We start from the raw sequence: 14,656 nt of genomic DNA on the forward strand, positions 1-14,656 counted from the left end.
TTATGCACCTGACGACTCAGAGCAAGCCATGAAGATGAACCACATCATGGCCTATCCAGATAGGAGAGCATAGTTACCCCATTGGCGCTGCCAAAGCACTGCGGGAGGAAGAGTAGACGAGAGGAACAAGTTTTAAGAACCGCCAGCACATCCCCGCTGCGACATGCAGCAGAGTCCACAACTCAAGCCAAGGCGATGGGATACATTGCATCAGGCATGTCTTGACGAAATTTCATACGACTGGCTTTGGCGGGCAAATGCAAAGAAATGCCGGAGGTAATTCCGTCGAAAGGTCGTCAGATTTGAAATAAACTGGTGAACATATAAATTCCCGCTGATGGCTGCTCCAGCCCTGCTGCAGCAGCCGGCTGTCGCGGACTCGGCAGCGGAGTTTCCGACTAATACTTCCCTAATATGGCCTTTCCATTGTGGTAGAGTACGCCGGGAATTAAATTGTGATACAGAAGAAAGTTGGCGAAGTAACCTGCGCAGCGCAGACTGGAGTACCTTCTTATGGCCAAGCTTATCAGATGATCAAAAAAGAGTCCCTTATATCATTGTTAGCTTCAGCATGCATTTCAGTATCAAAATCACCCTGTCCGATTAACGTTCTGGGTAATAGGTAACCAACCTGGGTTGCCGTACAGCCATGGCGCGCAAGAAGATTCCAATTGGCGACATGCCAAGCACCGTTGCATGATGGTATGGTGCGATGCAGGACGCTAGTTTCTGATATTGGAACAGCAGTAGTTGGCTGGCACCACATGAATGAACTCTTGCTTATTGTAGTGATGCATCATGCATGGATACCGTTCATCTCCTGGTAACTATATAGCTCAGTATAAAGGGTTGCAGACTATACTTAGCACCGGATAATTTTGGCAAAGGGCTCAGTTACCTTGAATCCGCAAATTCGCCTAGATTGGAAACGCGAGGACCAGGGGAACGGCTGCATTCCTATCTGACCGTAGTGCAAAATGGCGCACAAATAGGTTTCATTCAGGCCCTGGCCCTGCGGGAAGGGTAACCTCGTTGATGGCGCACACCTTGCTCTTTTGGATGTGATGAGCCAGCCAAAGTTCTAGGTGTGAGATATTATGGAACTCCGTAAACGGCGGCCAACAGCACGCTTTGGAGAGTAAGTCGGGTCCAAGCGCAGGTATCGTGACCGTCGGGGCCAGCTTGCGCGTGCTCCTGAACTCGGCGATGGATAAGTTTTGTCAAGCCTTTGAAGCCTTTGAAGCTTCGGGGTGCGCGGGGACGGCCTTTTGGTTGACGCCTGTGGAACGGTCATGTCCTTGCGCAGCTCGGTGACGCTTGATGTCGTCCTTAATATCGTGGAGCGATGCCGGCGTATTATAATGTTTACTGGGAGTGGAATATCGGCGGCCTCAGGTAAACGCCAGCTTGCGGGAACGCGTTTTGGACGGGTTTCGAGCTTCCGTTTGTGGAAGGTCCTGGGTTACCCGCCTACTTGGTTTTGGCGGCACAGCTCCTCGCATATAACAGCGCGGAACAATGCTCAAACACCCATGCCACTGTGAGATCATGGTCCGGATGTATGATAAGAATGTGGCTGCCTCTTCGCACCCGTTTGCCACCAGGCATGTCTATGTTCAGCACGCGCAACGGGCTGTATGAGCGGGCGCGCAAGAAGTTCAAGGTGCAAGATGGTATCAAATTGTTCACATACTCCTTCTACAGGCAGCGCCGTGCAGAAGTGCAGGTAGCGCGAGCTAGAGTGGCAAGGGGGGGCGGGAGCGTTGCATGCAGGTTGGAATGACCTTCACGCCAATGTTGAATCGTACTCGTACACCACGCCGCGTGACTCCTCCAGCTTCACCGTTCGTGTCATCGGTCTCTGCGGCGTCGCGGAGTCCACGCTATATGGGGCCTGATGGCATTGCTTTGTGCGTCAAGTAAAAACTGGGTTTGTAAATGACTACGAACGTTTCCCCAACTCGTCTGCCACTGCAGGCTTTTTTTGCACAGATCTACTCTGAAGCTCAGGCCAGTCGAGCCGCTACAGGCCACTACGCCATGGCGCAGCTGCTACAGCTCGGAGCGCTGCAACGACATTACACGCTGAACATCGATGGTCTGTCAGAGGTATGTGAAATTCAGTTGTGGACAAGGTTAATACTCGACTCTGAAAGCCACGACTCAATGGGTACACATGATTACCAAGCAAATTGGGATTTGGGTCGTAAGTGTTAGGTCGCAACTTAGACGTTGGGCTGTTGTTAGAGCGTGTGATGTTTGGTGCTCGAGTAGGTGGGCTATGACGCGTGAAGCCAGGGAGTCCGCTTGCTTTAAAACGGTGGCTGGCTGCTGCATTCCGCCGTATTCGTATTTGCCCAGGCCTTGCGGACGTACTGCCGATGATTTGTCTCACGTCGATCGTTTGGCCTCCTTTTTGAAACCCACGCACAAATGCCGGCAGGTGGTGGGCATGGACACTTGGCATCATGAGCGAAACGCCCAGGGCTCAACCGTGGAGATGCACGGCAACATCAGGTAGGCTTTTTTTAGGAAACATTATCCCAGGTGGGCGAATGAGTTGTAAGGTCCATGAGTAACGTTTCACTCGTGTGTTTTCAGCCTTTGGTATGGTATGTAAGGATGTTCCTGAGGGAAGGGTCGTTAAATTTCCGTTGCCCTTGCCTTCTGTAGTACCCTGCATTTCACTGCAGCATTCACGCGAAAACCGCTGGAAGATGACTGGTGTCTTGGTGGCTATGACGTGCTTCCGCGTACAGGCAGCTCGTATGCCCCACCTGCCACGCTGTGGAGCCGCTAAGCCGCCACAACATCAGCCTCATGCGGGCGCAGCAACCAGTGCCATGCAGCGCCTGCGGACAGGACCAGCTGCGCTTCAAGGTGGGCACCGGTGGGGCCAAGGGCTCGTCCCATTGCGCGCGTTAATTAGATTGTAGCACTTAGTTCGGCCGGGTTTGGAACAGGCCTCGGGAAGGAAGCAATGTGCTGTTACCTGGTGTCCCTCCATTACCTCGTTCCGGCGAGCTAGTTGTTTGTACAACATACAGCATACAACGTACAACATACAACCAAAGCAAGTTCGGGGTAAAATTTAATAGGATGCCGAGGCCTTTTTTGTTGTAGGATTAAGTAGCTTTCTTCCACCCAGTGTCAGGTCTTGAACACCCAAGGCCATTTTTGGCAATCTGCAGGTGATGCTTTACGATGATGACGAGGGCGATTGCATTACTCCGGAGCACGTCTTTGACGTATTGGAGGAGGACCTCAAGGTATCCACACTATCTATCGGTCCAGTGCCCAGCACTGTTGCTGCTGTCGGCGCACCGCCCAATTAGGTCGTACGGAACATGCAGGATGTCCTGGCCAAATTGCTGTATTAACGTATCGCTGTAACGTTGCATCACAAATGGGGAACCAATTAGTGGGTGTACACAGAGTGGCGTGGGATATCGATTTCAGGACCCCCGTCTAGGTCGTCGGCCTTCAGCCACGACCCCTCTGCTATCAGACCATGCCAATTGCAGGCCCTCCATTTCATCATTCTTTATTTCCAGGTTTGTGACATGGTGGTCTGGGCCGGGATCAGCTTCCAGCAGTCCGCATCTGTGGAGTACTTTCGCCGCGTACGGCACATGTTGGGGACGCTCGGTCGCCTCAATGCAGTACCGCAGGTACGCCGGTTGCTGCGGGCTTAAACCGAGGAAAGAACCTTAGCGACTAATTGCGTCCAGAAGAATCGACATAAATGTTGTGGTGACGGCTGTGTCTGATGTATAGCGTTGGGTTCTACCTACACCCTTGGAACTGGGTTGGAACGGGTCGAGGGCTCCTGGGTCTCGCCGACTTGGTCGGGCCCATTGCATTGCGCAATGCGCAACACCATTTCCAAGGCCCATTCAGAATTCCAGCTTTGCACTAAACGCTTTCGTTTGCGCCATTTCAGTCGGCGATTCTCCGCCGCTTGACGGTTGAACTAAGGGTTGTCTCCTGACCTTTCGAGATTGCACGCAGGTGTTAATTAACCCCAGCGAGGAGCCGTACTTCAACGTGCTCTCCGCGATGTCGAACCCTAACGAGCTGCAGCTCCTGGACTTACGGGAAACCAGCGACATAGCCTTCCCTGCAATGGCGGAAAGGATTCGGGAGGCCATTATGCATGAAGAGGGCGAGTACAATGGATCAGCTGCTGTGCTCATGAACAGTATCCATGGTGGTATCCATGATGCCCAGGCTGCAGGTGCGGCGGCAGCTGCAGCTGCGGTCATGGATGAGCCTGTGCCAGGGGCTGCGGTGTCCCCCGGGATAGAAACCCCAGCACGATCAGTGGAAGCAGATTGCGTAGGCCGCGCGGCCGCGTTGCACGTGGACTTCAGCGCCAAAATGGAGATGCCGGGATACAATGGCGTAAAACTGGAGGCAGACGCTGCACCTGAATTTTGCGCCGGTATCGGCATACGTGCTGGAAGCTCCGGGCCAAGCTTAGGGGCTGTACCCTCGGTGGACGCATCTACGACGGGTAGCACCCCCGAGCCGGAGCCAAAAGTAGCCCGCATTTGGCACCCCACACGAAGCACTAGGGCTCCTAGAGAGTCCGACGCAGGGGAAGAGGCTGGGCCGCTCTTCGTGGATGATGCCGACGATGAGGACTATGTCGAGGGCGAGGATGATGAGGATGGGCGCTGCCGCCGAAATGGTCGTGGGCGCGGCAAGGGCCGTGGTTCCGGAAACCGGGGCAGGGGGCGAGGACGGGGTCGAAGCCGAACAGGCGGCAGCGGCGGCGGCTCACGCGCGGGGTCATACAGCGATGCGGGCTGCAGCCCCCAGGGCCAAGGGCCGCTTCCGCAGGGGCAAAGCTCTCTGGCGCTACTGCTCGGTCTCGCATCAGGTACGGGACATCTGGCGGGGGGATCTCCCGCGCTTTCCCTCCTTCCGCTGGCCCAGCCTAGCTTGCTCGCGCTCGGCGGTCTGGTTAAATCGCCGCCACAGCAGCAGCAGCCAACGCTCATGCAAGCGGTTCAGCAACCTCAGCTGTTGCTTTTCCAGCAGCAGCAGCAGCAGCCGCTGCAGGCGGTCCAGCAGCTCCAACAGTTGGTGCAGCTACAGCAGTTAGCACACCTAACACAGCAGCCGCAACAGCAGCAGCCGAGTGGCCTCGAGCTTCTGCAGCGACTGAACGCCCTAAAACAGCTACAATGCTTACAACAGCAACCGCCAACGGTGAGCTTACAGTTGCCTCAGCCTCCGTCTCTGCAGCTGTCCCAGCAGGCGCCGGAAGTTGTGCCGCTTCAGCAAAGGCTCCAGCTGCAGCCACTCCTCAGACCCGTTTCCCTGCACCACCAGCCCAGCGGCACACATGCCGTGTCGAGTGGGCCGCAGCAGCAGCCGGTATGCCAGGACCCGCAGCCCTCGCCGTCGCTGCTGGAGCTGCACCAGCCTGTGTCGCAGCCACAGCCTATGCAAGGCCAAGACCTACAATTGCAGCTGCAGCGTTTGGTGGAGCTTCGACAGCATGCCCTGCTGCAGCCGGATATGAACGTGGGATACCAGGGCGCCCCGCAGGGCTCTCAAGTACCGACTCCAAGCTTAAACTGTACTGGCCATGCCCAGTTGGTTGATGCTGCCGCGCCAGGCACCACGGCGGGACCGGCTGCGGCTGCAGCACCGGTAGGTCCGCTTGCTGATACTGAAGCAGCCGGAACTTGCCGAGGCGTGGCCGATGGCCCACCGGCTGTGGATTTCCTCGGTTATTCGTCCACAGGGCAGGGGCCGGTTGCGACGGCAATACATGAAGATGGACGAGCCTAGCGCGTTCAGGGCAGTCGGGATGTTACATGAGCGCTTGGGGACGCGGGAAAGTGGTCCCCCAATACTGTCTTGCTGGTTCCGGGCTGGGCGGCGGTTGTAAGGTAATGGAAGCAACCTCGTGCAGCTAATCTAGGTTGTGGTGGGTCGCTCAGCGTTGCCGCCGTTGTTGGTAGTTGGGCTTGTTACCGGCGCTGTATGGGGTGTAGAGGTGTCGTGACTGACGTGAGCGGTAATTGTTGGCCGTGCTGAAAGTGGCGAGGAAGATGGAAGTGCTTGACAGCAGGAGGCTTACGTATTCGCAGGCGTGCGGCGGATTGACCTGTTTACACTTGGCGACCAGAAGGGGGAACTATTTAGTCGAGGACTTGAGATTTAGGTAGTAGAGGACTCAAAAGAGTGTGAGGGTCATGACTCGAAGCTGCCGAACTTGTTCATAATGTGCCAGGCGGATGCCGTGTACGTACACAGGGGCGTGGTGTACAGCTGGTTCAGCGTTTGTCGTGCGCTGGGAACCAAAACAGCCAAGGGGACCTATCTGTGAGACCTTTGCAAAGACGTTTGGTTGTTATATGCTTGATCTGGCTTACGAAATGACCCTGGTTTTGAATCTCCATTTTGTGGGGCTGGGTTCGGTGGACGGGGTAGAATGGCTTTTCCTCGCTGCCTTAGGATTGTTTCGTTCTGTACGATGTCCGTTTCGGGTCGTATTTGAAGTAAAACAAAACGATTTCAGGTGCTAGAACCTGCACGGTACATTTTAATCACCGTTGACGGGCATAGAATTTATTAAGAGGTTAAGCTTCGCTGCACTCGTAATTTCGTATGAATGAATGACCTGGATGACGGGGTTGACTTCATTAGCCATTTTTCAAAGCACAATTCCGAGAAAGGAAACACAAAGAAGCACTCGCAAAGCGAAACCGCCGCCTCAACGGGTCATCCAACCGGAAGAAAGCGAGTCGCTAAGGGCAAGCAGCCCTCCCGTTTGATACTTGATGCGTGCAAGGCACCTAAGCGGAAGGCAGATAGCGTTTCCATAGACGATTACAACGTTCATAACAAAACGCCGAAGACTAGCACCGGGGACGGCCACAGCGCACAGCATAGCAGCCGCTCGCAGGCGACGCAGCGTGCCACCAAGAACCTCTGGCAATTCGAAGGTAAAGCGACAAGATGCATCCAATTCGTGAGTTGCCGATTGACTGATGGACTGTGGATTTGTGACCTGCCTTCAGTTGATTACAATGACCACTTTGAGAGCCCGCTGCAAGCGGTGCAAGACATTGCGCCAGTTTTGCGCCTATTGTGCAAGAAACTTAAAATTTCGAGACAAAAACTAGCAATATATGATCCGTTCTTCTGTCAAGGCGGCATCCGACGGCATTATGAGCATCTGGGCTTCATGAACTTTATCCACAGGTAAGACTCTAGGTAGGGAAGAGGACACGTCGTGGGGAACTCAGCCAAGGAAGACCTCTGGCATGGCCAGTGTTGTAACCCGTGCATTGGTGCCGGTAAACACGTACACAGGAACAGGGACTTCTATCAGGACGTAAAATGCGGAGACGTGCCTCCGTACGACATCTTAGTGACCAACCCGCCGTACTCGGGTAAGCTTCGGGACAAACATTCTTTCACGATGCGCATTCCCAACTGGTTCCGCAACCCTTGCTTAGGTGCAGTATCGCGTAGTACTGAACGTGTCAGCGTGCTACTTCATGTCCCGCGCTTGGGCTTGCTCAGATTACAGCAATCCATCGTAACCCGGATCCCTCTCTCAAATCTATACGACCTAAATTACCGGGTCGACACGACTAGAAATACCTACATGGCAGCACAATGGGGAATGTAAAAGTTATTTGGACGTGTGTCTTTTTCCGCTCCTTTCGGGCGCCCATTCACTCAAAACGTGCCTACCCCACCTGATGTGACGCCCGTGGGGCCGCCAGCCGATCACAAGGAGCGCATCCTGGAGTTCTGCCTTCGATCGGGCAAGCCCTGGGCACTGCTGCTGCCAAACTATGTGGCCACCAAGGTACAATTCGCTTCTGGTCGTGTACAGCCCGAGAGGCTGGAACCACATATTAGCCTTGCCTTGGAGTCCGGCTTCGGCCCCTATCCCTACCCTTAGCCCGACCCCTGCTTTTTCCTGCCGTCCTTGGCCAGCCCGCAACCCTCGGCGAATAGGGGTCGGATGAGGTGCTCGCATCTACCACCGGTATCCTCCCACTGGTGGGGCAGGACCACAGGATGGGCGGCAGCAGGAAACCACCATGGTACATGAGTTCCTAATGCAGATATTCAGGAGTCAAAATGCATTGTTGGGTCACCGTGCCTGCTGGCTTCTGGCCCTGGCGCCTGGATGCAGGCCTACTTCGGCCAGCTGTTGGACTCCACAACCACCGCGGCCTCCCAGCGCCCCTTTTTCCTGACCCCACAAGCACGCTACAGCTACGAGCACCCGGAGGGCACGGGCCACCTGGAGTCGCCCTTCTTCAGGTGCGACCCTGGCTGCAGCTTACCCCCACAGCTGGTCCCCGGTGGGCGGGAAGGTCGGTTGATGGGCAGATGGTGTCAAGCAGGCAGGGTTGGCAAGTTGCTGAGCCTCGCACCCCCGTGATGGGTTGTACATGTTTTCGATCATGTCAATAGGAGTGCTGCGGGTACAGTCTGCCGGATGCGGTGGGTACATGAACGAATAGACAATATACCAGCATAGGTTTGCAAGGCTGACAAGTATCAGGTGTTGTTGTTTGCGCGCTGCCTGTGTTGGCAAGCTACCTTTATTTGGCTGTAGCGGAAAGCGATTGCCGGAACCGGTTACTGAGCCCACAGGCGCAACAGAGCTTGCACGATAGCTAGGAATGTGATCCGTTTGTTCAGGCAGGCGGTCTTTAAAGGTCTGCACAAGCGCCGCAAAAGCATCGGTACCTTTTGCTCGCTCCCGTGTCCCTTTTCTCTCACGACGGTTACACAGCATCTGGTACATTGGGCTGGGGGAGCAGACGGAGGCGATCTACTGCGCCTGTAAGGCTCGGCAGGCGTCACAAGCTGGTGGAGCCACCGCGGGCTCGAAGAGGAAAGGTGGCAGCGGCAGCAACGCCAATGGCGGTGATGCCGATGATGACAGCATGTGGCGGGTCTCCCTCGCACGAACAGTCGACGCGCTGCGGCAGGCGGGGGCGGTGCCCACTGCCCGGCGGCTGAACCCGAAGCAGCGCGCGCGGCTCAAGCAGCAGAAGCTCAAGACCGCGCAGTGAGACCTGGTATTCATGCACACGGCATTGCACTGATGTCAACGTGCACTTTGTTTAAGTTGGTACTGCGGTGCGCCTCAGCGCCTTGCCATGTGCCTCATGGTGGCGTTTAATCTCTTTGGCGTTTAGGTGCGCTGGGCGCAAAGAGGTAGAGGGTGCCGGTCGGCTCACAGCGTATCTGGTTACACCTTGCACACTGCCTGTTGCGATGGCTTCTTTGCCATGGGTAATGGAATGGCGCTGGGCATTACGGCGCTGGGGTTTAGGCTGCCACCCTGCTCTACTTCTGCTACACTGGAGAGTTGTGATATGCGAGCAAGGTTCATAGTTACAGTGTTTGCTCAGAATGTTATGTGAGGTTATTCTGCGCCAAGCGCCCTGCTGTTATCATTTGCATCATAAGCTCTCCCACCAGGCTTTTATGCGAACAGGAAACGCACCTGCTGACTGTACTAGGCATGCCAACGTCGCGCGACTACCCAAGCCCCAGTACAACCCTGGGCCAGGTGGCCAGCATTATTCGTGTCCCATTCTTCGTAAACATTCGTGAACGTTCTGACGAAGCGGATTGTGAAACATAGTCCTAAAATAGGATGGGAGTTCAATCCAACTCCACACCATACCTGCGCATTTTGCCACAAACATGACACGAAACAGTACATATACATGTGCAGCAAAGGGCATCCATTATGACGCTTTCCAGAGCACTTTCCTGTGCAGCGTCTTAACTCCAGCATGCCTGTAACAGCGGCCCAACTTCGGGCAGCTCCCCAAATACACACATCGACGGGCGGCATCTAAATCCCGGGCTCCATGCTGGCACGCATCATGGCCACTGCGCTGCCGTGCGAGCTCATGAATAATCCCTTCGTGATCACCACCACTGCCACCAGCTTGGACCTGAAGAATTTTAGAGAAGGCAACAACGAAAAGCAACCACTGCTGTCGCAGGCGGTCAGCATGCGAGCATCAACTACGATACCCGCCGTGAGGTGACTATCAAATACCGCAATCCACTTCCCGAGCCGTCACTTCCACCTTAAGGAGGCTATCATATGCTTTTCAGACAACAATCCTTCACAGCCTCACCTCCCATGCAAATCGAGTTCTGAAGCGCCAGCGCACAGCCAACCCAGTCCCGGTCGGGCCGGCAGGCGCATGCAGGGCTGCAACATCCAGCGGCGGGGGGTCGCCGTCCACAGCATTCATCATGTAATCAAATGCATGTTGCCACGGCAGCACTTTTCCTTTTGTGCGCCCCGCCCCGCCCCGCCCCGCTTATTATTACCCACTGTTAGCGAGCATCATAAACGTCACAGCGACATGTGTCGCTCTACGGGGTCCCCGCCCTCTTTTGCTGTGCACTCGAGGCGCTTACCGAAGACAGCCACACCATCCGACCAGCCGCATCGGAGACACAGCAGCCGCCACGACCGTTAACCCCTGCCTCAAAAAGCTTCTTTCCCACCACCCCCCCGATAGTGCCGTCCCTGTGTGTATTTGGTGCTGTAGACCTCAACGGAGTCCGCACCAAGGAGCCCAGGAGCACCAAAAATGCATGGGTGCCCCCTAACCCGCAGTAAAAGCTCACCGCGCAGCTGGTTTTATGATTTGCGCGAATGAAAAAATAGTAAGACGTCATAACACCCACCATCGTGTCATCACAATCATGGAATCGCGCGGGAAATTGACGAATGGCCAGCTACTATGCCCGACACGGCCGGGCCCGGGGGCGGAATAGGGTCACCTGGGTTTTGTCGTACGACGACTTGTAAGTATATTGAACCAACAATAACATTACGCACATGCGTAGAACATAGCACGCAGTTACGGATACGGACAGCGTAATCGCGTCCGAGAACCAGAAGCGGTAGAAGAGGAAGACGGCGGAAGAAGCGACCGCGACAATGCCGGCCGGCAGGGGGCATCGCTGGGTATGCTCAACGCATCTTGCTCACGGATGCGGAAGGCAATCCACCCACGTTCACATGTTATCCTAAATTGTTTCTTGGCAACAAATAACTTGCTTCTCCGCAATTTGCCGCCCAAAAGCTGGCACACCACTGATTATTGCCAATGCCCTCCTGCCATGGTGCGTATGATACGCAATAATAACGACATCAACATCAACAAAATCAACACAACAACATACATTGGTCTTTAGTTCAAATCTCCGTCACGACACAGTGCTTATTTGGGTTATAGGAACACTGATAATTTTCTGATTGTTTCCTTTTCAATCTGTTTGGGACAACAGATATCGAATGCCGGGCAATTGAGCTGCGAGTGCGCACATATCTTCGCAAGTCAGGTCTGTGCCCGCTGCACGCCCCCTCAATGACCGACCGGCTCACCATCATCCCCGCCGAAGCTGGCGCACAGCATCAACCGGCTCAGCCACGTCCCTTTGCCGTACTCCCCGCGCCGCCTCTCAAAAAGGTCCACAGGCACGGCCGGCGGCACGCCGCTGCTGCCGCTGTCGCCCTGCGTCGCAATACCGCGAAACCCGTGCCATGCAAAGGGCTTGCCATGCCGGGCATCCCCGTCGCCAATCCCGCCGGCGGCCGCCGTCAAGGCGCCGCCGTCTGGAGGTGCACCGGAGGCGCCAGCCCTCTCCATGGCTGCCGCGGACTCCACTTCACACGCGCTGTCGTACGTGTGAGTGCCCCAGCCTGTCGGCCCGCGGGGCGCCGGGCAGACGCTGGCCGCCGGCTGTTGCTGGTTCTGTTGCGGCGGGCAGCTGGCGCTACGGCCGCTGCTGCTCGCACGGCCCATTGCCGCTACAGCTGCCGCGCCGCCGCCCAGCGTGCCACCGTCCGTTGCGCTGAGGACCAAGCCCAGCGGGCGCACGGGACGAGCTGAACCTGCCGGTACGGAGGCAGACGACGGACTAGCCGCCGCCTCGACAACCATGCCGCCGCTGACTGTTTGCGGCCCTGCGGCCTGGCGCTGGGCACTCTCAGCGGGGTGGAGGCCATCGACGTCGCTAACGCTGCCAGCACGAGGCCTGTTGGGCCTTACGTCGGGGTCGGGTTGCGCTGCACCAGCGCTGGAGCCATGCAGGGTCCTCTGCCGCGACGGAGACGATGACGAGGTCGGGACCGAGGTTGAGGCAGGTGCGGGGGTGGCTGCGGAGATAGGCGCGCTTGTCTCTCTCTGGGTATTGTCTCCGCCATTATTAGTGCTGCCCCTGCTGCTGCTGCCGCCAGAAAGGATACTCGAAGCCGAGCTGTTTTCTGCGGCCCCTAGGCTTGTCGCGAGTGTGGCGGAGGAGCATACGGGCAGCAGCGTGCCGGCAACAGCAGCGGTGGCGTGCCGCGAGCCAGATGTGGCAACCAACTTCTGTGCGGCCTTCTGTGCAGCAAGGCGCTGGCGTTCTACGGCCGTCATGGCGGCGCAGAAAACCGCCGCATCGTACGACGACAGGCCCTTGAGGTCCAGGAACATGCCTGAGGGGAAGTACGCGTGGAGGAAGTGTGACATCAGAACGCGCACTAACTAAGAGGATTCTCTGCCGTCCTCTCCTCCTCCTCCTCCCTTCCCCCTCCCTTGGATTGCTAACTGTAAATGCTTTTCCCGCGTTCCGATGTCGTACGAGAGCCTCAACCTCCCTTAGTTCTCTCCCTCTCCCTCTCCCTCGCTGTAGTCTGTCCCTTCCTACCCACCATGTCCGGGGACCTTGCACTCGAAGGTGATGGAGAACTCCTGGCTGTCCCGCAGTCGCAGCAGCCGCCGGACGTCCTGGATGAAGGCCATGCGGCCCTCCTCCCCGGACTTCACCTTCACCATGTGGGTCTGGCCGTTGAAGTGCACCGACATCACGGGCTCCACTGCCGCCATGCCGGGCAGGGCCAAGTTGGCCTGCCAGTCAGGGAGCCGCTCCTTGCAGAAGCGACAAAACTTCTCCTCGCTGGGGGCGGGTTTGCCGCCGCGTGAGGGCGGGTTATCGTAGCGGAGTGGGCAGGGCGTGAGAAAGGGCCCAGGGGGTTCACGGGGTGGCCGGGAATCTCTGGCGCTCGGGACCTTTCCGCGGACTGTGCGTCAGATCCGGGGGATTCTGATCAGACAGAGATTTGTGATGGACAGCAGCCGGATTTGGGTTGTGCGTTACAAGCGGCGCACAAAGCCAACAACACCGTGGGGAAACGCAGTGGGGACACAGTGAAGTGCGGTGGAGGAACAATACAGAGGAATGGAGGAGTTGCCCGCGACAGAGGAATCTGCTGAGGCCACATCCGCCAAGGCCACTGCTGCTTGCCACACACACACACACACACAGAGAGAGAGAGAGAGAGAGAGAGAGGGTGTGGAAGGAAGGAAGGAAGGAAAGAGAGGAAAACCTGGGGATGTTAGAGGTTGCATCGCAGGTCAGTACAAGTACAGATACGTGCAGGCGGATTACCAGCTTTGGGTAACTGACCTCTTGCCGCTCTGGCTGAGTTGCCATTTCGCCAGGCATACGCTGTGTACGACTCGAGGGCAACGGCATGGCTTGATCAGGCGGTTGCTTTGGAGGGGACCTGGGCTGATGTCGACCCCTTCCACGCCTTCGAGGCATATCCAACAAGTCTCGTTGTCCTCGCCGCTTTCCATCGGAGCCGGTGCGTAAGTGTACGCTAAAATAACCTGACAGCGGGATATGAGTAACGGAGCGCGACAATTTGCTGCCGTTATGCTGACTTACATACTTCCGCAGGCACGCCTAGCACGTCCAGTACAACGACCGGAAGCACGGAAGGGCCCAGCCGGAATTGTAAGAAATCAATGCAAGGAACGCTGAGCCAAAAGCTTAACACAGTTGTTGCAAAACTGAAAGGTTGTTCGAGCTCATTTGCTGTGAGCTGCAGCGTTTGGAGCTCCCAGGGCAATAGCCTACCCGCAGCCCCACGAGCACCCCGAAGACGCAAAATTAGCACTGAGAGAGAATAATTCTTATTCGTTAGGCAGTGTCGCTTGTGACCGCTTATGGCAGACGCCATAAGCTTTGCCTTACGCTCAATTTCCTAGACAGAGAGACGTCCTACCGACGGCCGCAAATTGCAAATCAAAGACTGAGTATCCCGTATAATGTTTGTCACGGAGACACACGTCTCTTACCTTTCGCTTGGGTTTAGTCGAACTTCCGAAAGCAGGCTAATGCCGAGGAATGACCAATCCGCTTTCGAAACGAGTGCTCCGTGCAAGGCTTGAGATGCCGAAAAGGCCGCCTATACTTTGGAAGAATTGCCTCCGTTACGCGGCTTGGAGTACGTGACGTCTCCGATTGCTCAATGAATCATGTGTTCAAAAGCTTGTGGAAAATAAGTAATAAGTTGAAAGAGCAGATCATCACAGGCTTGCAAAGCACACTAGGGATGTATCGCCATTCGCAGCTAACCGTTGTACATTTGGCCATTACGGCAAAGAACGGTGAAGATGTCATCTTCACCTGATCTTTTAAATATACAATACGAATTAGGCTCAGATCAAAGTGCTAAAATTGCAATTGTGGGCCGGTGTCAAGCTTTTCCCCAAGCTCCCGGGCGGGTCAAAGGATTTGCGAGCAAACTGTTCTGGCACTTGTTTTGTTTCTGTTGTTAAAGACGAAAAACAAA

General features: G+C 55.9%; 3 protein-coding genes across 3 annotated transcripts; 2 read left to right on the plus strand and 1 right to left on the minus strand.

The window, feature by feature from the left end:
• Positions 1–1,570: 1,570 nt before the first annotated feature.
• Positions 1,571–6,346, plus strand: VOLCADRAFT_116301 (uncharacterized protein; the record flags this gene model as incomplete). Its single annotated transcript, XM_002947014.1, has 8 exons — positions 1,571–1,726; positions 1,978–2,109; positions 2,444–2,517; positions 2,760–2,880; positions 3,192–3,269; positions 3,525–3,671; positions 4,012–5,664; positions 6,251–6,346. 8 exons carry the CDS (start codon positions 1,571–1,573, stop codon positions 6,344–6,346), a joined length of 2,457 nt encoding a protein of 818 aa, XP_002947060.1.
• A 500-nt stretch (positions 6,347–6,846) lies between these two features.
• VOLCADRAFT_120421 (uncharacterized protein) lies at positions 6,847–9,433 on the plus strand. The gene is made up of 6 exons (XM_002947015.1): positions 6,847–6,965; positions 7,041–7,224; positions 7,336–7,415; positions 7,755–7,840; positions 8,174–8,304; positions 8,783–9,433. Exons 2-6 carry the CDS (start codon positions 7,208–7,210, stop codon positions 9,063–9,065), a joined length of 597 nt encoding a protein of 198 aa, XP_002947061.1. The 5' UTR covers positions 6,847–6,965; positions 7,041–7,207; the 3' UTR covers positions 9,066–9,433.
• Positions 9,434–11,396: 1,963 nt separating this feature from the next.
• On the minus strand, positions 11,397–13,655 carry VOLCADRAFT_103291 (uncharacterized protein; the record flags this gene model as incomplete). The annotated part of the gene is made up of 3 exons (XM_002947155.1): positions 11,397–12,511; positions 12,728–12,972; positions 13,483–13,655. 3 exons carry the CDS (start codon positions 13,653–13,655, stop codon positions 11,397–11,399), a joined length of 1,533 nt encoding a protein of 510 aa, XP_002947201.1.
• Between the last annotated feature and the right edge of the window lie 1,001 nt (positions 13,656–14,656).

The sequence above is a fragment of the Volvox carteri genome (assembly GCF_000143455.1).
Source record: "Volvox carteri f. nagariensis unplaced genomic scaffold VOLCAscaffold_5, whole genome shotgun sequence".
NCBI lineage: Eukaryota > Viridiplantae > Chlorophyta > Chlorophyceae > Chlamydomonadales > Volvocaceae > Volvox > Volvox carteri.

Coding starts and splice junctions, on each gene's coding strand:
- VOLCADRAFT_120421 (XM_002947015.1), top strand. Junction 7,416..7,754: donor GACCAACCCGCCGTACTCGG/GTAAGCTTCGGG, acceptor TGGGGCCGCCAG/CCGATCACAAGGAGCGCATC. Junction 7,841..8,173: donor CAAACTATGTGGCCACCAAG/GTACAATTCGCT, acceptor GCCTGGATGCAG/GCCTACTTCGGCCAGCTGTT.